The following is a 21,976-nucleotide window of genomic DNA, read 5'->3' on the forward strand; positions in this document are numbered from 1 at the left end:
CTAGTTCTATGAAGTTTTTTTTTTTCCTTTCCATTTGATGTTTAATTATTTTCAATTAATTTAATTTAGATAGTTGATAGCTCACTTATTTATGCCAATACTAGTCGTGTTTTGCAAGGTCCAGTACACTTTTACACAGCCTTCGGTGTTGCAATCTATGCAAGTTTTACTCATTCTATCTTACGCTCTGTCGTGATTCTATCTTCTGAGTTCTTAGATCTATTTTGTCGCTTACTTTACCTCTAGCCACCAATAGTACTTGAACCTTAGTCTAGTCTAGCTTATAACATTATGTTAGTATTTTTTTTTTTAATATATTCGTTAATTCTTTATAATAGCACACATTGCGATGGCCTCAGCTAGCATACTCAGATACTCGGATTTGTTTAGGTTTTAGTCTAGCTCTATCACTATTCACATTTTACCCCATATACTTCTTAATCCTAATCATTTTATTCGTCATACTAGCCCACCGCTTCGTCCCTATCTGCTTGTCCACATACGGCCCCAATTTTTCTTCAGTATACTACCAGGTTATTTTTAAATTTTTTTTCTAGACATTGCACATATATTATATACAGAATTTTCAGGTGAAGAGCCAAATGTAAATTTTGGAAATGCCAGAAATATATCATTATTATTATTATTATTATTATTAATAGACTCTACACTGATATTTGTAAACGAAAAAAGTTCTGACGTCAATTTCATGAAAAAGTACTGCGATGTCACAAAGTTTCAAATAAAAAGGTGTGGCATTTTTGTTGCACAATTTCGAATTATTTTATATCAACACACGCAACAAAATCCAACATTGTTTTTTGATGATTAAACTTCGTCTAACATTATTTAAAAAGGTTTCAATGTTGGTTGCATTGCATATGCGCCGGTCTTAAGCTGTCCGCATGCGAAGCCAACAAACGGGAAAACCTTCAGTGCTCAATCGCAAAGCGCGAGCCTCTTCTTCACAACTAAGGCTTTTTCTTTCCTAGAAGCAACCCTCTCACCAACGACGGGTACCCTCGATAATTTTGACAGGGTCACTATGGCATTTCATTGAACACAAACTTCCGTTATCTTAAAAAGACATATCATCGAGGCTTACAGACACAAAATTTTGACTAATGTAGAAAGTTTAGAAGTATAATTTTTATTATTGTATTCGGCATTTTAAGCCAAAACGATGTCAGGCATTAGCCCACATTATAGTATTTTAAAGGCTTTTGATGTGCAAGCAAAACCGTTAACCGGCGTTTGCGACGACGGGAACCGTCTAGTTAATGTCTATCAGATTAATCAGTATACATCTTTTCTATTGACCTGACCAAGTGTAATTGAAATAAGAATCTTTCTAAAAAATCTTCTAAAGTCTGTGTCAAAAAGGTGTGCACTGTTTTTATTTTCAGCTATAACTTTCGAATCATTTTTTGTATAATAAAATATTAGGTTTCGCTGGAAAGATATTTAAATGTACCGTGGAATCCACAGCCCGATTAAAATACGTATATTCTCGCAGAAAGCTTTGACCTCTGATACTCAGGGTAATTTAAATGCGCTTATATTTTCCACTTATTAGTTTTTCAAAATTCGTCCAAGAAAGTGAAGAGAAACGAAAAAGAAAATTTACTACTTTTGATAGAGAGGTGCTACGGAAATGAATTTTACATCAATCGAAAGCTGAATAATACGCGAATCCAAAAATAAACTTTTTTGCTCGCTTCACTCGCATTAGCTTCTTCCAAAATTTTTTATCTAGAGATAGTATCAAATTTATCTCTTTTTCCTTAAAGATTTGGGCCATCATGGCAGTCAATTTTTATATATTTTCAGAGGGCCTCCTTTTCATACATCAACCATATATTCAAAAATCTGATTCAATAAATAATCCTTCCCTCGTAATATCATTTGGCCCCTCCAGAAAAATATTCCCACAACGCCAATGTTTAGCCAATGAAATTTACTAACGAATTTCCTTAAGAAACTCTCATAAATAGTAGACCGTTAAGGTCTACTATTCGGCATTCTATCACTCGATAAGAGCCAGTTTTCGATGAAAGTTTGATTTCCCTTGATGATTTTCCGTTCTCTTAATCAATTTTCTAGCGCTTAATAAGCCCGCCTTTGGGACACGAAGTTCAAAATTCAATGTAATAAGTAAGGATATGATAGGGCAATGCAATAAAAGCTTCCAGGGATAATATAGGGTAGCCAGATGAAAGATGTACGAGGACGGGAAACCAAGTTTTAGTGTAAAAATGACCCTTGAAGAAACTCTTTTTGAAAATTTTTCTTCGATTTTCGAAAATTTCCTACTCTTAAAGAAACTTTTTGCAATTTTTCTCAAGAAATTCCTAAAAATCATAAATTTTTCGACCTTACAAAGACACTACTTTAAAAATTTCAGATTTTGGTAACGTTTGAGAGACTTTGGTTGATGAAAAACCCGACCTTTATCGTTTACACATACCCAGAACCCATTTTTGCCTAAGTATTCCCTCCGAGGGAAGTGTACCTGAAAAATGGGGAAAATTTGATCGGTATCGGTATTCGAACAAAACATTTACAACAGTTTGGTGCAAGTAACGTATTGGTAAGAAAAAATCTAAAAAATTACATAATTTCGTGAAGTCATTGCAGTGGTGCATATCCTGAATTCGTGATATGTACCCGGGTATGTACCATTGCAATGTCTTCTGTAGACATTACATCACGAATAAATGCACTCAGCAGCTGATTGGTTTTAAGTGACGTAAAATAAGCCAATACAAATATCTGCTGCCAATCAGTTATTGGGTCCGTGGAAGATATTGTGATGGTGCATATCATGAATCAGCCTGATTCATTTTTTCACTTCGTTCTTGGTACGAGCTACAACTAAGTGACGAACATAATGGTTTTCGGAAAGATAAGGGAACAACTGAAGGAATTTACACACTCAAACGGATCCAACAGATTACTGATCGAAAAAGAGAGCACCTATTTATCATTTTCGTCGACCTGACAGCAGCATTCGACCACATCCCTCGTGACTGGCATTTCGAGTCGATTCGTTTGCGATTCGATAACCGTCAATCACCCACACTATTCGATATTCTTGAAAAACTTTATCAAAATACAAGTCTGACTTTCGAAGATGCAAATAAAACGTTTCAAACCTCATCTGGTGTTCGACAAGGAGGACCAGAAAGTCCCTTCTTGTTCCATCTTTATATTGACTTTGTCATGAGACTCTTCAAAGAAAAATCAAATGATATCAACTTTTTCAAACACAAATATCGCAACAACTTGAAAAGTCTCACCCGAAACGTTGTACCAAATACGAAATACAAACATCCAAACGTTTGGACAAGCGGAACTCCCATGGATTGGATATGCGGATGATTTACTACTTTTCTTTACTGACAAAGAAAGTCTTCTATCTGGTTCTGAAATTCTAAACCAAGTTTTTGAAAGTTAGTTAACAAACTCAAAACAGAAACTATGAATCACCAGATTCTTGAACAAACCTATCACGACACAATTATCTCACTTGACGAGACACCAATCAAAAACGCCACCAAATTCACACACCTTGGATCAATAATCAGCCATGACGAGCCCAATAGCAATACCGGAAATGCAGAAGTCAATAATCGTATTCAAATGGCATCTGCTAAATTCAACGAAATGTCAAACCTCCTTCAAAATCAGCGAATCAACCCTCGCACCCGAATCAACTTCCTCAATAGTTTTGTGAGAAGTCGACTTTCGTACGCGTGTCAAAACTGGAACCTAACAAAAAATCAATTTGAAAGATTGAATGTTAGTTATCGTTCTTTTCTTCGGCAAATGATACGTAATGGTCAAAAGTTTGTAAATCCGACTGAAAAAGATTATCGAAAAATTATATCTAATCAACGCCTACACGAAATTCTCATACACGTGACTTAGAATTCTTCATACGACATCAACAAAAGAAATATATGCCGCATGTTATTCGAATGAACGCGGAAAGTTCAATCAAGGTCAAGGGTGGGCGCCCTTTATTAACGATCTACTCTAAGGTCCCAAATAGTAGGGGGGGGGGGTCTGAAGAAAAGGGGGGGTCAGAATTTTTGCAAAAATATAATAAACGGGGGGGGGGGCGTGGGGGTCTGAATAAACGGGGGGGGGGGGGGTCTGAAATATTTAGAAGTTTCCTTTTACCTTTTACCTTTTTACCAAAATTCGAACGTTCGAAATGGATTAAGCCTGATTTACACTGATTTAAACAAAAGACTAGAAAATTAATAAACGGGGGGGTCCTAATAAGAACGGTGGGGGGGGGGGGGGTCCGAAAATTTTTCGAAAATTAATAAGCGGGGGGGACGTCTATTCGGGGCCTTAGAGTAGGCCGCAAACAAAACGTAAATAACAAAGTGGTTAAAACGTAAAACTATTGCACATATCGAAAGTGCATATAGAAAAAAGAGCAAACATAAACATCAATTATGACATGTAATAATCACTCCTCAAGGCTTTCTAACAGATTTTAGTTCCCAAAAAAGTGCCGATTACAGGTAAATAGCCAAAGTCTCACAGTCCCTATGTTAGGGGACTGAATACTTTTTGATCATTTCACTTCAGCTAAACTGAGCCATTTTATGGTTGACGACGATTTCAGAGATTAAGAATTTCAATAGAAAAAAACTAAACTATCGACACTAACAATATCAACTCCAAAACCAACAATAAAGGAAAATCGCAGAATATCGTTTAATAGCAAAGCCGACTTTCCTTGACCAGTTCGGGTGGATTCTTGACCAGTTGGGGAGCCGGTTCTTGACCAGGTCGGGTGGATTGTTGACCAGTTTGGGGGGGGGGCAGGTTCTTAACCAGTTTGGGTGGATTCTTGACCAGTAGGGGGGCCGGTTCTTGACCAGTTCGGGTGGATTCTTGACCAGTTGGGGGGCCGGTTCTTGACCAGGTCGGGTGGATTCTTGACCAGTCAGGGGGCCAGTTCTTGACCAGGTCGGGTGGATTCTTGACCAGTTGGGGGCCGGTTCTTGACCAGGTCGGGTGGATTGTTGACCAGTTGGGGGGGGGGGCAAGGTTCTTAACCAGGTCGGGGTGGATTCCTTGACCAGTTGGGGGACCGGTTCTTGACCAGGTCGGGTGGATTCTTGACCAGTCAGGGGGCCGGTTCTTGACCAGGTCGGGTGGATTCTTGACCAGTTGGGGGAGGGGGCAGTTCTTGACCAGGTCGGGTGGATTGTTGACCAGTTTGGGGGGCAGGTTCTTAACCAGGTCGGGTTGATTCTTGACCAGTTGGGGGGGGGGGGCAGTTTCTTGACCAGGTCGGGTGGATTCTTGACCAGTTGGGGGGGGGGGGGGTTCTTGACCAGATCGGGTGGATTCTTGACCAGTTGGGGGGCCGGTTCTTAACCAGGTAGGGTGGATTCTTGACCAGTTGGGGGTAGGTCCTTGACCAGGTCGCGGGTAAATTCTTGATCAGAAAGTCAGATTCTTGACCAGCTGAGGGGTGGGTTCTTGACCAGGTTTTTTGTAAGATTTTACGAAATCGGGTCAGTAAAATAAGTCCCGGGTGGATTCTTGACCAGTTTCAAAAACTAGTCAAGAATCCAACCAGCGACCAGTCCAACCGGACCTGATCCTATTATCCAAAAAGTCAGAGGACAAATCACGCTTTTACTTGAAATTTTTATGTGCTTGTTACATGACATTTATTTCTGACTGATTCGAACTTATTGACACTGATAAAGTTATTGTACCACCCCACTCAGCGATTTATTCCCCTTAGTTTAAAAGAACGCATGCGCAGTTTGTGGGCTCCGATTGGCTCATCCACTGTGTGTAGCTGTAAGTTATAAAGCAAGTAACATGGGAATAAAATCACGTGAACCTTTTCGCGTAATCACATAGATACAATTTTGCAACCCGTGTATTAAAAGAAGGACTTTACAGTAAACTTACTTTTACAGTAGAGAACTTTGCCGAGAGCACGAAAGAGGAACAAGCTGGCATCTTTTTCACCAATACAACCAGCGATCTTTTGTGCATCTTTTTTCGTGGATGAAGAAGACGTCTTCTTTCCTTTTGCAACCGGCTGTTTCTTTCTTAACTTTGGTATCGAGTTCCCTGAAAATCACAAAAAATCAGAAAAAATAAATTCGACATCGCTAAACAACTTTGAGTTAACCAACCAATGAACATCCTAAATGGTACTTGACCGGGATTGTTCATTCCGTTTCTTAGTGAGTTCCACTTTGACGATTTTCGAGGAAAAAAGAAACAAACTCGAATTTTTTGCTACTGCAGGACTTTCGAATGTTTAAAGTTACCTTAAAAAATCGAATGTTTGGAGCCCGGATGCGAAAAAGTCGCAAAGTGGAATAGAGGTTAATGCGTAGATAACAAGTGATACTTTTATGGACCTACCTGGTTATGTATTTAACACATATCGTTGCTTGAAAGAAAGAAAGCCGTAAGTCAATTTTTGAAAAAAAATGAACTGCTGATTGTTCCAGTATCTTTGGGTCATTTTGAGGTCAATAAAGCCGTAAGTCACTCAAAATTCAGTGTTTATATAATTGAGCTATATCTACGTGAGCGTGACCATTAAACAATCATTCAGAACACAAATATTGACGATCTATTAAAATTAGTCGTTTGTTTCTTATAAAATAAACGTTTAGAAACCAAAATTTCATACTCTTGAAATATTCTTTCATATTCAAGACTTTTTACCAAAATCAGCTTGAGCCATCTTTTACCTACTTTCATGCAAAAAGTCAGAAAAAAACAATGATCCAATATTTCACCAAGTCCAAAAAACCTTTTATTTAGCCGTTTTTTAGCTAAAATTTACCCCAAATTTTTTTTCTCCAAAAATCGAGCTCCGTCACATTCGAGGGTTTATAGTTATGCATCTTTGTGCAAAAAATCATAAAGAATGAAAAAGCCAATCTCGAGAAAAGCTAATACCTAAGTAATTGATAATGTGCTTATAAAAAAATATCAAATTTGGCCAGTTTTTCTATAAAAACACGCCAAGCAACCAAAATTTCATGTCTAAACACACATATTCTTTATAAGTAAGCCCTCATGAGCAAAAAACATATATCTCATAAAATAATTGAGTAATTTGACTAAGAACATTGATGTATGCTTATTAATAGTGATTCTTATAGATAAACATGCGTTTTTTGAGCCAACAAAATTTTTTTGTAAAAATCTGCTTGAGCCAATTTGCCTCAAATTTTTTTTCGAAAATCGGGTCTTTCACATTCGAGGGTTTATAGTTATGCATCTTTGTACAAAAAATCGTAAAGAATGAAAGAGCCAATCTCAAGAAAAGCTAATACCTAAGTAATTGATAATGTGCTTATAAAAAAATATCGAATTTGGGCAGTTTTTCTATAAAAACACGCCAAACAACAAAAATGTTATGTCTAAACACACATATTCTTTAAAAGTAAGCCCTCATGAACAAAAAAAAACATCTATCTCATAAAAAAAATTGAGTAATTTGACTAAGAACATTGATGTATGCTTATTAATAGTGATTCTTATAGATAAACATGCGTTTTTTGAGCAAACAAAAATCTGCTTGAGCCATCTTTTACCTATGATGGTACCATACTTTCATGCAAAAAATCAGAAAAAATAATGATCTAATTTTTCGCAAAGTCCAAAAAACCCGTTTTTTAGCCGTTTTTGGCCCAAATTTGCCCAAAAATTGAAAATCGGGCTCCGTCACATTCGAGGGTTTATAGTTATGCATCTTTGTGCAAAAAATCATGAGCAAAACTAATGAGCCAATTTCGAGAAAAGCTAGTAACGAACGAACGAACGAACGAACGAACGAACGAACGAACGAACGAACGAACGAACGAACGAACGAACGAACGAACGAACGAACGAACGAACGAACGAACGAACGAACGAACGAACGAACAGCCCTTCGGGCTTTACAAATCTTTGAGCGTAGTGGCTTAGTCATTTTAGATCACTAGTTTTGCATTGATGGATTTCTATGTCATCATATTTTCCTTTTCAACTCCAACCTGATTGATTTTCTGTGAATGTTCATTCTAGATTTTTGTTGTATATTTGTAGTGTCTTGTTTTGTGGGTTTTGTCTTTAGAGTTTCCATTTTGAGTAGTTGAAGGTTTGATACTACTAGACTATAGCGATACGAAGAAAAAAGCTTAAAATTGCAAAAAGTAAAAGGTGTCAAAAGGCTTTAAATATTCATTTTAAAGCGATTTTACCCACAATTGCTACTTTTGCTACGTAAACTCAGAACAATAGAGTGTTAACTTCAATAAATAATTAATTATTGAGTGAGCTGTATTTCTCAAATAAAAGAATGAAGGAGCAAGAATAAAAGGAGTTTAACAATGCATTTTATGTGGTAATACATCAATCCGATAAATTGGTACAGATTAGTAAAAGAATACACGTTTGGTTATAGTCTCAAACTTGTAAGCAGTAAGGCTGGTAAGGAATCATAATTATCAAAATAATTTTCAGAAGCAAGATATTTCTCTCTTCTTTTTTCTAACGACGAATATGGATGTACAATTTTCTGAAGCTTTTGAATGTTGCGAGTTTGAAGTTTGAAGCCTAAAAGTGTTCTTAGTATGTTCTTAATTTCACTATTTTCTTCCCTAAGAACTTTTAGAATCCACAAAGCCTTTAAATTAAGTTCTTAAGTTGTTCTTAATATTTTGGTCATTGAAGCCATATGTTTTTATATACAGTTGGTGCTCTCTAATCCGACGTTCTACTATTCGATAGGCTCCCTTATTCGATGAAATTTAAAGTCCCCGTGAACAAGAAACTCTCATAAATGACGCTCCCTTATTCGATAAGCTCCATTATTCGATGAAAATCCAATTTCCCCTGAAGATCGAATTAGAGAGCATCAACTGCAGTTTGTTCTTATAAAAAAAATGTGTACTTTCCCTAACAAAGCAGTAACGTAGACAGGGGGTGAAGGAACATTTATGTAAGTATGTAAGAGAGCAGATTGAAACGAGTAATTATGTTTTTATATTACGAATAGGTAAGTGCTTTGTCGTAAATATCTGCTCTCCTACGCAGGTTGTTTTTCACCCCTGTCTACGCTACGCAAAGCGTCAATTAAATGTGTACGGTGTCCATAAACACGTGACCAGGAAAAGGGGTCAGTACTAAAATCTCAGACACCATGACGATGTTTAGTGACGTGGTATCCAGAATATAATTTGAAGACACTTTTATACCAAAAAAGTATACAGGGTTGTCAATTGTGAGCTTCAGGATTTAAATTTTTTGTTCATTCTTTTTTAATCGTATAGAGGATGCTCTAGCTTGAATTTTCAGCTATCATACATTAGGTTTGAAAAAGTAGTTGGAAAGTTATTTCAAAAAGACTGATTTTTCCCATGTCGAAATTTCAAAAAATCATTAAAAATACATTGTACATTGGTACAAAAATTAGGGATTTTTTATCATTTTTGAATCTTTTTGAATCTTTTTCACAATTTTTTAAAATTAAAAAAAAAAAATTCATAATTTGTGTTCTTTCTCCTTCGAAAAAGATTTCCTAAATAAAGTTGTGTCTCAACACATTCTGCAGCGGAGAGGTTGTTGTTACTTTTGAAAGAATTTGAGTTAAACAGCGGTTTTGTTCAAAAGTTATTCAAAAATAGGAAATAGGAAATTACCAAATGAAAAAAGAAAAAGAAAGTTGAAGATGAAAAAAAAAACAATTTCTTGTAAGAATTGTCATATGATCTTCATTATATATCACATGAGGAAATCTTCAATCTTGGAGCGGGTTTTCACTCTGAAATATATGTCAAAAAAATACTTAAACAACAATTAATATCTTTTCAGTCAAAACTACAGCTTAAAACTTCTAAAAATCGGGCTCCTTTTTTAGTCCCGCTGCTGAGGTCGATAAATGTTTCGTTTCCAAAAAGGTGTTTAATTTTGCATAAATTAATGAAGATTGTGGGGAAATTCCCTGTTTTCCATCAGTTTTTTACCACAAATGGGCCAATAAATTTTGATCTAGAGAAGTTGGGACTTTGGTGTAATACACTTTTTTGCTCAGTTTGAAGAGCTCTATCATGTCATATAGGTCTTTTTTTTAATTTGAAGACCCCCTAAAAATCATGAATTTCCAGGCCTTGCAATTTTGCCTGGAAACGCAAAAAATCGCCAATTACTCGTTACTTGCACGATAATATCGTGGAAACTTTTTAATTTTGGAATCTACATATACTAATTCGTGAGTTTCCACCAAAAAAAGTTAGTTCTAAAGATGTGTGTCACGAAAATCGTTTTCTAGCCACTTTTTTCGATCTCAGCAGCGGGACTATTTGTTGATTTTAAAGCCAACAAGTGATGAACTTGGGGCTATTCTACAACAGAGTCTCATTTTTATCTAATTTAGTACTTTCAACACTTCCTTTTCTTGATCCGTTAGATTTCTGATCTTCATCATTATAACATGTCTGACTCCTCCTAACGTAACTTATATTCAAATAGATCTAAAAGTTGAAAAGCTTGACATTCAAACAAAAATGATCCACAACATCGCCAACATTTCGAGAAACGTCATCGCCAGCTTGAATGTCACATCCAACTTCACTATAAACAACACAATAACAACAACAACAACAACAACAACAACAACAACAACAACAAAACAACAAAAGTAAACAGATTCTGCCATGAAGAACGCTCAACTATATCACTAAACGGTGGAACGTATTACACCTTCATTACTATGTACGCTAGTTTTGGCATCTTTGGATTGCTACTCAATGGTTTTGTTATCCACATCATTAAAGCAACCAGACAAATGCATAACCAGACAATCAAACTGTTAATGTATTTGTCATGCGTGGACTTCCTTACAAGCCTCGTCACATTGGGACGGATCCCACTTTTCTTGAACAGCGGTGAAAAAACAAGCTGCCGCACGCTTAGTTGGACCTACTTTTTCTCACTACTATCAATCTACGCGTCAAACTACCTTTTCGCATTAACGGGTTTCGATCGTTTCTTGCGTATCAAATACTTGGAAGATTACAGTCAATATTTCACGTCACGCCGTTTTCACGTTATAATGGCTTGGTATCTTTTTCTCATTTGTTTTCAAGCTGGCATAGGTGCTTACTTCAACTCAAACCATTACATCGGCTACGCTAGCTCCTACGTCATGCCCGTAAACATCATCATTGTTTGTATAACAATTGTCTGTTACGCTCTCTCCATCTACAAGTTACGTCAGTTACGTAAAGCCAACCATGCTATTTCCGATGCTATACAAAATATTCTCAAAGTTACCAAGATCTATCTATACTTATTCGTCAGTAGCACAGGTGGTACATTGATCTACCAAGTGGTTTTAAATCGATTGACGGTGACCCGTCTTCAGCCAAACGTCATGCAAAATTTGATATTTTTATTACCAACCGTTTTGGGTACTATCAATGCGGTGGCATTTCTTATTCTCAACCCTCTAGCTAAACGATACATTGTCACCTTACAATCTGAGTTGTTCAGAAGCGGCGCTGTGGCACAAGAGGCTTAATTTCCGAACTGAACTCATGAATACAAATTTTAAGAAGTCATGGTGAATTTAACACCATTTAACGGTTCACGTTTCGGATCCTGACAGACCTATAGAAACCCTGGATAAGCTATTATACCCACCAAGATTGATACCCACTGAGTTTTATATTGACCCTTTCATTTGGCGTGTGAGAGGAAGTCCCAGAACAGATAACCTTCACTTGATAAAAACAAACAAAAACTTTGCCAACCGAAAGCTGTCAATATCTAGCCTCAGTAGCAGCGACGATGAGCTGCCAACAAAACATTAGTCTTTTTTAATTGTAAAGTAGCGTTGACTTTTATTAGCCTTTGTTGCTACCTTTTCGTCAACATGAAATAAACTATTACTCACTTACTTACTTACCCTGGAAGAAGTTTCTCAATCCCAGCCAACCAAAATCTTTGATCGAAGTTTTTTCAAACCCTACCTATCAATGGTAGCATTACTCGATAGCATCGAGGGAGCTAGGTCTACTTTCGCTTAAATACTTGTGATGATGTAGCGCTGTTTTACATTAATTTTAACATTCTTGTGGGACAACTTTAAAAAAAACTCTGTTTGTTTAGAGGTCATAAAGGTCAGTGTGGCGAAGTTGACACCATTTATGGGTTCACGGCTCAGGCCCCAGCTCCTCTTAATGCGAGAACTCGTTATAAGATAAACAAAAGATTGTTTCAAAGTTTACAAAGATTACAAGGCTGTCCGCGTAAAACATTGACTGTATCTAATTAATTTAACAGACATATTTACAAGTCTCAGAAAAAAATCAGAAAAAGTCCAAAAAACCCTATTTTTAGGCATTTTTGGGCCCAAGTTTGCCCCCAAAAATTTTTTCTCGGATATCGGGCTCCGTCACTTTTTGGGTACTGTCATTTTGCATCACTGTACAGAGAATCAGAAAAAACTAATGGACCGATCCCGAAAAAAGGTGGTGACAGACGAACGGACGGACAAAGGTTAATTTAAAGAACCTGGAGGTAGGTCCAAAAAACGGTGAAAAGCTTGGTCCGGTTCGTGATGAAATGAAGGACCCGTCTGTTGTGCATGTGAAACCATGCGATTTTAATTCATGTAAAAAAAATGGACAAAAACTTAATTTCACTCAGTTTCTTGTGCGTCCCTTCATGTCAGTGTCTTTTGTGTCTTTTATTTCAGTCTTTTGTTTTGGTCTCACGTCATTTCTTTATTCAGTGTCTCTTGACAATCAATTCTACGCAGTCATTTTAAGTTCTTTTGTATAATTTTCGTCATATAATTAAATTATTCACACTTAGGCAATTTTCTAGTATTTTCGATTCGTATTTTTCTCTAGCCTGGATATCCAGGCTGTAAACTATTTCACAGTCTAGTTTTAGATATTTTATGTTCTGGTTTACAGCCTGGTCTCCCTAGAGCGTTTTCTCCATATGAGAATGGAGTCCACTTGCTTGCGCTCACTTCGCTAAATCCGTAAGGGCCGATCTACACGGCGCGGAACAATTCTGAAGCAAAAATAGGATAGTCCTCCACTTGCTAGTGAAGATAGAGCTTTCTGTTACATGAAAACACGAAAAAGAAGAAAACAGAGGCAAGTTCATTTTCCAAGAAAACATGGTTGGTCATGATAATGCATGCAAACTTGTTCATGGACTCTGGTGTAATCTTTGGATATTTTAAATGGTTTTAGATCTTGTAAGGCTGCTTTTTATTGATTTCTGTTTCGCTGCCCTGGGTTAACCTGATAACAGATTGTGTATTTTCTGGCCCAGTACGCTGAAGCTCTAAAGACGTGGGCGAAAATATACAATCTGAAGAATATGGTCGCGCGCCTGTACGCGGACCGCGTAGAATTTTATTTAAGAGGAACAGGTCCGAGTGCAATGTCGACAGGGAAGGGTGTCATGGCCGACAACTTTTGGGTTGGGAGATATGTCAAGTTCTCTCAAAGCAAATTCAGAACTTTTTTGGAAAAGAAGCATGCAAAAAAAATTGTATTTCACAAACAAGGTTCTTTAATGGATGAATATGCTCAAAAAAGAATCTTTCTTGCTTTAAACTAATCACTCAAGAGAAAACAAAGCATAATAACATCATACACAAATATCACTTTAAAAAAGAGAGGAAAATCATAAACAAACATCTTTATATTATCAGTAGAAGAAAACTGAAGCTATAGAAAATGAATACAAACCATTACTGAATACTTTTATGAAGTTTATAGAGTATAAAGACCAAAAAACTTGAGTTTCAAAACAATAACAAACATCCATTTTCACCTTCCGCCTCCAATTTGAAACCTTTCCACTCGCAAAGCATTGTGGGACAGAATTTTAATTCCTATCTATAAAACGCACTTTTCATGGAGCGCCATTTTAATTTTTAAGTTTTCGGCACTAAACAAAAAGTTGACTCAAATTTTCTGTAGAGATAGGGCCATTTTCCTCAGATGTTAGTTTTCAGCGATCTTTAGAGCTTTAGCGTGTCGCGTAGAAAACTCCACAGCTGCTATCAGGTTACCCTGGGTTGGCTAGGAAACATGGGTTTTCACTTTCATTCTCTAGGGAGATCAAGCTCTATAATTTTAGAACTTTGTATTTTATGTTGAGGTAAATTTTGTTATTTCTAAAATTTTGAGCTTATCCAGGATATCCAGGGTAATTTTTCTCTCAATTTTCATGAATTATCAATCAAGCTAATGAGAAGCTTTGTGTGTGGTTGCGTCAACATGGAGTTTCAGACTTAGTCAGTTTTTGGTCTAAATTTTAATCAAATTCTATCAACTTCTCAACTTTTGTGCACAGACTTTCACTTTCTTACACATACTGGCTACCTGGTATGTTGTTTTCTGGCTTTTGCCTCTCTGTATTTTTCTACTCATTAGCCCATTTGGCTCAGGTGTCTGGATTATTTTTTGATAAACTTCAGTTAGATTTCATTTTGCTATATTTTCATGATATTTCTTGTGCGATTTTCACGATACTTTAAGGTCGTTTTCTATCAATTTTCTCAAGATTTTTTTTTTTAGTTTTTTTTTTTTAGTTTTTATTGAATATTTATACAGGATTACGCAAACAGTTACAAGTATCTGATATTACCTTTGGTCCTGTTATAAATCTAAAATAATAAATAAATTATAAGTTAAATAAAAGGCATGCTGGCATAGTTTACGAACGTATTGAATTTGGCTATGAAAAAGCACTTGAAAATTAATTATTTGAATGAGGAGTTAAATTCGCTATGAAAGTAGAAATTACGATGTTAGATCTCGTTTTGATTGAGAGGTGTACGTACTTTCCAATGTTGGAAAGGCATGAGTAAATGATAGTAAGGAAAAACACGAGGCATAACACAGTATGAAAAATAACTGAGGCAAACATAAAATAGAACTAATAGAAATATTAAACTAAATATGAAAGGTTATACCCGCAGAAAAACCACGCTGTGATCGATAGATACTTCAAAAGGTTATCTTAAAATTAATGTAAACAAGACTAAGAGTATACATGTATGTGAAGTCTATTAATACAGTATGTCGAGACTGAGAATATTAATACTGAAAAGTGTTACGCAATGTGTAAACTCTGAAAAGGAGAAAGTACCCACAAACAGTGAAATTATCATATTCAAAATGTTAAAAAAAAAAAAAAAAAAAAAAATAAGACGGAAACAAATATTAGATAAAATATCCTAAACGCCTCTCTTTACTATCTCTGGTAAAAGATCATTACGTAGTGTTGTGGTGTCGTAAACAAATTGATACAGAATATTAGGGATATAGTTAAATGTAGCAGGGAGTTTCTAAACATCGACCAGAAATGGCGACCACGACCAGCGACCACGACCGGCGACCAGATAAATTTGGGTTATCGAGTTTACCTGCTCTCTCCACCGTAGAGAACATCCAAATCGAGTCCTGATGTGGCTTTCAAATGAACCACTGAGCACGTGGCTGAGAATTACTCTAGCTAGAGAATACTAAAAGTGACTTTTGACGTTACCAGTCATTTTCTAGACAAAGTGACACTTTTTGACAAAAATATTGACAGGGCAATTAAGTGTGATGCCTGTAAACTTTATTACACCAAATATTTTAATTGTACCGAATGAGATGACTTTAGTATGAATAGATAGAAATTGTCAGTAGAAAAAAGCTGGGAAGGCCAGTTTTAGAGATTTCAATCTCATCAATTATTCTATTGTCCTTACATTGTCAAAATGACTTATTTTGACAAAATAATGATCTGATGATCAAATATAAAGCCTCCTAAATAAATTCCAGCACAAATTTTGCCACTAATTAATTTGATGCCGAAAATACAAAAGGATAGAAATTGACACTCTATTCAAGCTCCAAGAGCGTTGAAATGGCTGCTCCACACGTTTTGCACGTGGCTTTATAATCACTGTAGGTGAGACAGGGGTGAGCTTTACTCTTCAATTCGATAAATAAATGATCATAAGAGAAAGACTCTACGGTGGAGAAAGAGGAAAAACTCGATAACCCAAATTTATCTGGTCGCCGGTCGTGGTCGCTGGTCGTGGTCGCCATTTCTGGTCGATGTTTAGAAACTCCCAATGTAGCAACGAGAGTGAAAACCAAAGCCTCACTAGATCCAAAAATAAATTATCCAGAAAAGAGATAGTGTAGTGGCAAGTTAAAGGCTAAGCAGAGGCACTATACTTAAATAAAATTGAAAGTATGAGACTTTATTTTGTTTTTAAAAATATTAAAGTCATTTACGGTTCTCAATTCCACTGGTAGCGTTTAAGTCAATTTCAGTTCAATTTTCTTGTATATTTTTCGTTCAATATTTTATCACTTAGTTTTGTCATTATTTTTAATTTTCAGTTTGAACAATCGTATATTCACTTCAATCGAAGTTCCAAACTGTGTCAATTTATTTCTGTGCAAAACACCACCCCCCCCCCCCCTCAAGATGTTCGTCACTTTTCCCCGACTTTTTCTCCCCGAAAACGAGTATTTCGGATTGAAAACATTTAAACGTATGAACATGAATATAGTGTTTTTGAAACAAAGAGGTTATTATTCATTCTCGTCCGGGAAGTTTTAAAACATTATTTATCAAAATCAATCAATTTCAAAATTTCTGTGCCGTTCTTTTTATTTGAGCTGTCAATAAAAACAGGGCTTTCAGGGCTCCTTAATCAACTCATCTATCCGATATCTAGAAACTATGGAGCTATTGCATCCAAATTACAAAAGGAGAAAATAATCGTCTAGATATAGATGAGCAAGTCTTACAGTATTGATAGAACTAAAACTAAAATAGAGGTTATTCATAAAAAAACCGTATACCCCCTGTTGAAGAGGCCATCCCTCTGTGGCTGGAAATACTGTAACCCCCTGGAATTTCAGGCAATTTCAGGTTTAAACTTCTCTGGAATTCTGAATTTTAGTAGGATTTGAAAAGCTACCCCTATGGAATTCCAGTTATTTTTCACAGATTTTTGTATCTCCCTATGCAATTCCGCCGCATATCAAACCTTACCCCCTTGGAACGGAAATGGACCTCCTCAACAGGGGGTATACGGTTTTTTTCTGGAAAAGCCCAATAGAGGTTATTCATAAAAAATAAAATGTCGACTATGCCTCCTTCCCAGCTGGCAAAAGAAATTGTTTCAACATTCATTTAACATTATATGGACGTTGTGAACATTAGATGGACGTTGAAACAACGTTTAGGAGACTGTTATAATACCAGCTCATATAAACAAGCTAATAATCGTTTATTACACGCTTAAAAAAATCCAAAATTTTTGAAGACTTTTTGTATTTCTTAAGCCTAAAAAGCCTGTTCCTTATTTTCACCATTTGATTGTTAGAGTATTTCTGTACAATTCCCAAAGAAATTTGGTGTTTTAGAGTCAATTCAAAATGTTCTTAACTTGTTCTTACTTTTTGGCCATTGAAATCTTTAATATTCAACTATGATTCATCTATAATTTATAACTTTTATAAAAAAGGTGCACTATTTAATATCGTTCATATGGACAAACTTAAACTCAATATCCCCCAGAAATAGAAACATGAGACGTTTTAGACAAAAAATGTGTGCAATAGATCCCGAAAGAAGTCTTCCAGTCTCTGATATTGTAAAAGCACAAAAACCAGGTATGTTTTTTTACGGGTTTGGAAAGTCTTAAAGAATTCAAAGTTCTTAATCCATATACAAGGGGATGGAGTGGACAAACTTTTTTCAAGCAAAAATATAATTCATAAAAATGTGTGAATACCCCCTAGAAAAATGGTAAAATTCGGGAAAAAGAAACCCATGGAAAAATTCTTCTTCATACCTTAAAGTGATGGTAGACAAACTAAAACCAGTCTTTTACCCCCTGGAAGTTTGGAATAATACATACTCCCTGGAAGATAGAGAAACTTTTGCATTCTCTGGTAAAAATAGTTGGGTTTTTACGGCTTTTTAGTTTTCAAAGAATTCAAAGTTTTTAGTAACACAGTGAAAACAGAAAAAAATTTGAACTTTTTGAACTCTGAAAAGAGTTTCCTGTTTTTTAGAATAACCGCAGAATAACTGCATAGTCAGTCTTTAACGTGGGATAGCTTGCAGGTGTTGTGAAAACGAGTTCCAGAAGCAATAAATAACATTTGTTTTTATTGTGAAAATGTGAAAATTGTGAAATGGTGAAAATTTTATTGCGCTAATCTATGGAAGAAAGAAAACATGTTTACGCGAGGTAAGCTAACTTTTTTAAGGTGGTATTGAAATGAGAAAATAACACAATTTCTGGTGAGATTTATCAATCAATGCATAAATAGTAAGCTAACTTTTTTAAGGTGATATTAAAATGAGAAAATAACACAATTTCTGGTGAGATTTATCAATCAATGCGTAAATAGTATTGGGCTTTTCCAGAAAATTTTTTACCCCCACTGTTGAGGATATTGATTTTTCGAAGTATCGAACCCCCTGGATATCCTACTTTATTAGTAAAGACCCCTGGATATCCACTCTTAAAGATATGCTCAACCTCCTGGATATCCTCTCTTATAAAGATGCTTACACCTGGATATCGTATTTTTTACTTGAAAAGACGCCTTACCCCCTAGATATCCACTCCCTTGTAGATATTTAACCCCCTTGATATCCACTTTTGAACGGAAATTGTTAACCCCCTGGATATCCGATATAATCAACATGGGGGTACGGAGTATTTCTGGAAAAGCCCATTATATTATTCGAGAAGGGTAAAAGTGCTGGTAATACGTCTCTATCGCTGAAAAACATAATAGATAGAGGTGTGAAGCAAGTTGAAGGGGCGTTGTAAACTTTTTGACTACCTTTGGAGACCTCTGCGATGAAGTATGATTTATAAATAGTAACACTTCTCTCACCGTCTCCCCTCTCTCATCAACACTCCATCGTAGCGTTCGGTTTGAAAAATCTCACAGGAGAAAAGACCAATGACAACAGACCCTCTACGGCAATGAATTTTGAAATTAGCTGTAGATACTGGGTCTACGTACAGACAAGAATAACCCTAGACTAGTAAACTAGTCGTTGAAAACAGACCCATATACCAAAAATCAAGCTCCAAATGAAAAGAATCGAAGGGGTGAAGTTGCGTCTCTTTTCTGAATTTCAACGACTAGAAGCTTCTTCCCTCAAAAAACGTTGTTTAATTTTACAACTTTTTTTAGGTTTTTGAGAATCCATCCAACTTTTTTGACTAAATGATATTTCATAGTAACATTGAACATGGGAACATATAAATAAATGAGCATTTCTAAAAACGCAATAAACAGAAAGAAAAATAAATGCAATCCCGCACGGGTCAGACATACAGAAATCTGTATGTCTCTCCTTACGATTTTAGGTGAAGAAAAAAAGGCGTTGGAAGTAGCTTCTAGTCGGTTATTTTCCTTTTCTATCACGCGCGCTGAATATTTAATTAGTGTTTACATTATTTGATTGACAGTTTTATTATAAGGTTATAAGTAATAAATAACCGACTAGTTTACTAGTCTAGAATAACCCAGGCCAAGCCAACAAAATTTACTCATTCTTGTATTGTGGAAGAAATGCGTGTGAATAACTTACGGTCAGTGCAGTAGAATTGCAATGAGTTGATGCAGGCTCTGATGTCACCATTGCTGCTTGTTGCCAATAGGCTTAACACATCTTTGCTTGGTATCACTAAGTCAGCATTCTACGGAACCAAAAGAAGAAAGGGTTTAGTGAGAGCTACAAAGTTCTTCGTGTGCACGAATAATATCACAACATATACCTGAAAATCAATATTTGAGAAGCTATAAAGGAAACAAGCAACATGCTGAATGGACCTACCTGATGATGAAAGCTAGATAGCAATAAGGAGAAAAATGAAAACAATCAGTCAGACGATATAGTGTTTTGCGAAAATGCATAACGCATTAAATTTTATCATTGATTGTTGATGGGGGAAGAGGGAAGGGGAGTAGGGAAAATAGAAATAGAAAGTTCCGGTTGCAAAAATCAGTTTTATTGACAATTGAATCATGCTTAATGGTGGGCATTGTTATCAATAATGTTTTTGTGTGAAAAAAACAAAGAAATAAGGAAAAAGTCAAATGAAAATCTGCAAAAACGGCGATTTCCGGCATTTTCAACCGGAAAAAAAAATGTTCTCAAAAATCGAACTCTGCCATGTTTTGAGCATTGCCAATACGCATCTTTCTGCAAAAAAATCAGAAAAAACTAAGGATGAAAATTCGAGAAAATATTAAAAAAAAACGGTTTCTCCGGCATATTTCCGGCATTTTCGGCCGAAAAAAAATATTTCTCGAAAATCAGGCTCCGTCACATTTTAGGTATTATCATTTTACATCAGTGTGCAAAATTTCATAAAAAAATATACAGTACAGCTTGAGAAATTCAAGAAATACTATCTTTCCGGCGAAAATAAGTTGTTCCGGCGATTTTTGAATAGTTCCGGCCTCAAAAATCAATTTTTTTGTTGAAAATTGAAACATGCCTGATGGTGGGCATTGCTGTTAATACTGATTAATAATGTTTTTGAATGAAAAAACAACCAATTATAAGAAAAACAAGCTAGATGCTGAATGGACCTACCTGATGATGAAAGTTAGATAGCAATGCAAGGAGAAAAATGAAAAAAAATCAGTCAGAAAACATAGCGTTTAGCGAAAATGCATAACGCAAGAAATTCATCATTGATTGATGGTGGGGGGAGAGGTAAGGGTTGTAGGGAAAAATAAATAGAAAGTTCTGGTCGCAATAATCAGTTTTATTGACAATTGAATCATGCTTGATGGTGAGCATTGTTATCAATAATGTTTTTGTGTGAAAAACATAGAAATATAAGGAAAAAATCCAATGAAAATCTGCAAAAACGGCGATTTCCGGAATTTTCAACCGGAAAAAAATTTTTCTCAAAAATGGCCATGTTTTGAGCATTGCGAATACGCATCTTTCTGCAAAAAATCAGAAAAAACTAAAAATAAAAATTCGAGAAAATGTCAAAAAACCCGTTTTTCCAGCATATTTCCGGTATTTTCGGCCGGAAAAAATTATTTTTCGAAAATCGGGCTCCGTCACATTTTAGGTATTGTCATATTGCGTCAGTGTGCAAAATTTCATCAAAAAATATAAAGTACAGCTCGAGAAATTCAAGAAATACTGTCTTTCCGGCGAAAATAGGTTGTTCTGGCGACTTTTAAAATAGTTCCGGCTTCAAAAATCAATTTTATTGGAAATTGAAACATGCTTAATGCTGGGCATTGCTAATAATAATGTTTTTGAATGAAAAAACAACCAATTATGAGGAAAAAGTCTAATGAAAATCTAGAAAAACGGCGATTTCCGGCATATTTCAGGCATTTTCCGCCGGAAAAAAAAATTTCTCAAAAATCGGACTCGGTCATGTTTTGGGCATTGTTAATACGCATCTTTGAGCAAAATTCAGAAAAAACTAATGATAAAATCTCGAGAAAATGCCAAAAAACCAGTTTTTCCGGCATATTTCCGGCATTTTCGGCCGGAAATGAATTTTTTTCGGAAATCGGGCTTCGACACAATTTAGGTATTGACATTTTGCATCAGTGTGCAAAATTTTATGAAAAAATATAAAGTACAGCTCAAGAAATTCAAGAAATACCGTTTTTCCGGCGAAAATCGGCTAATCCGGTGATTTTTAGAAAGTTCCGTCTTCAAATATCAGTTTCATTGACAATTGAATCATGCTTGATCGTGGACATTGCTATTAATAATGTTTTTGTGTGAAAAAACAACGAAATATAAGGAAAAAGTCCGATGAAAATCTGCAAAAAAAAAAAAAAACGGCGATTTCCGGCATATTTTCCGGCATTTTCGACCGGAAAAGATTTTTTCTCAAAAATCGGACTCGGCCAAGTTTTGGGCA

General features: G+C 35.8%; 1 protein-coding gene across 1 annotated transcript in view; it reads right to left on the reverse strand.

Annotated features, from left to right (window-relative positions):
* Nucleotides 1–21,976, reverse strand: part of LOC136803529 (cell cycle checkpoint protein RAD17-like) — a 39,726-nt gene that overhangs the window by 15,553 nt on the left and 2,197 nt on the right. The window contains exons 3-4 of the mRNA XM_067060273.1: nucleotides 19,657–19,765; nucleotides 5,953–6,117 (exon numbers count right to left, since the gene is read on the reverse strand). Of these exons, the coding sequence (XP_066916374.1) occupies nucleotides 5,953–6,117; nucleotides 19,657–19,765 (274 nt within the window). The remainder of the gene's footprint in view (nucleotides 1–5,952; nucleotides 6,118–19,656; nucleotides 19,766–21,976) is intronic.

This window comes from Clytia hemisphaerica, unplaced genomic scaffold (genome assembly GCF_902728285.1).
Source record: "Clytia hemisphaerica strain Z4C2 unplaced genomic scaffold, Clytia hemisphaerica genome assembly, whole genome shotgun sequence".
Classification (NCBI taxonomy): Eukaryota; Metazoa; Cnidaria; class Hydrozoa; order Leptothecata; family Clytiidae; genus Clytia; species Clytia hemisphaerica.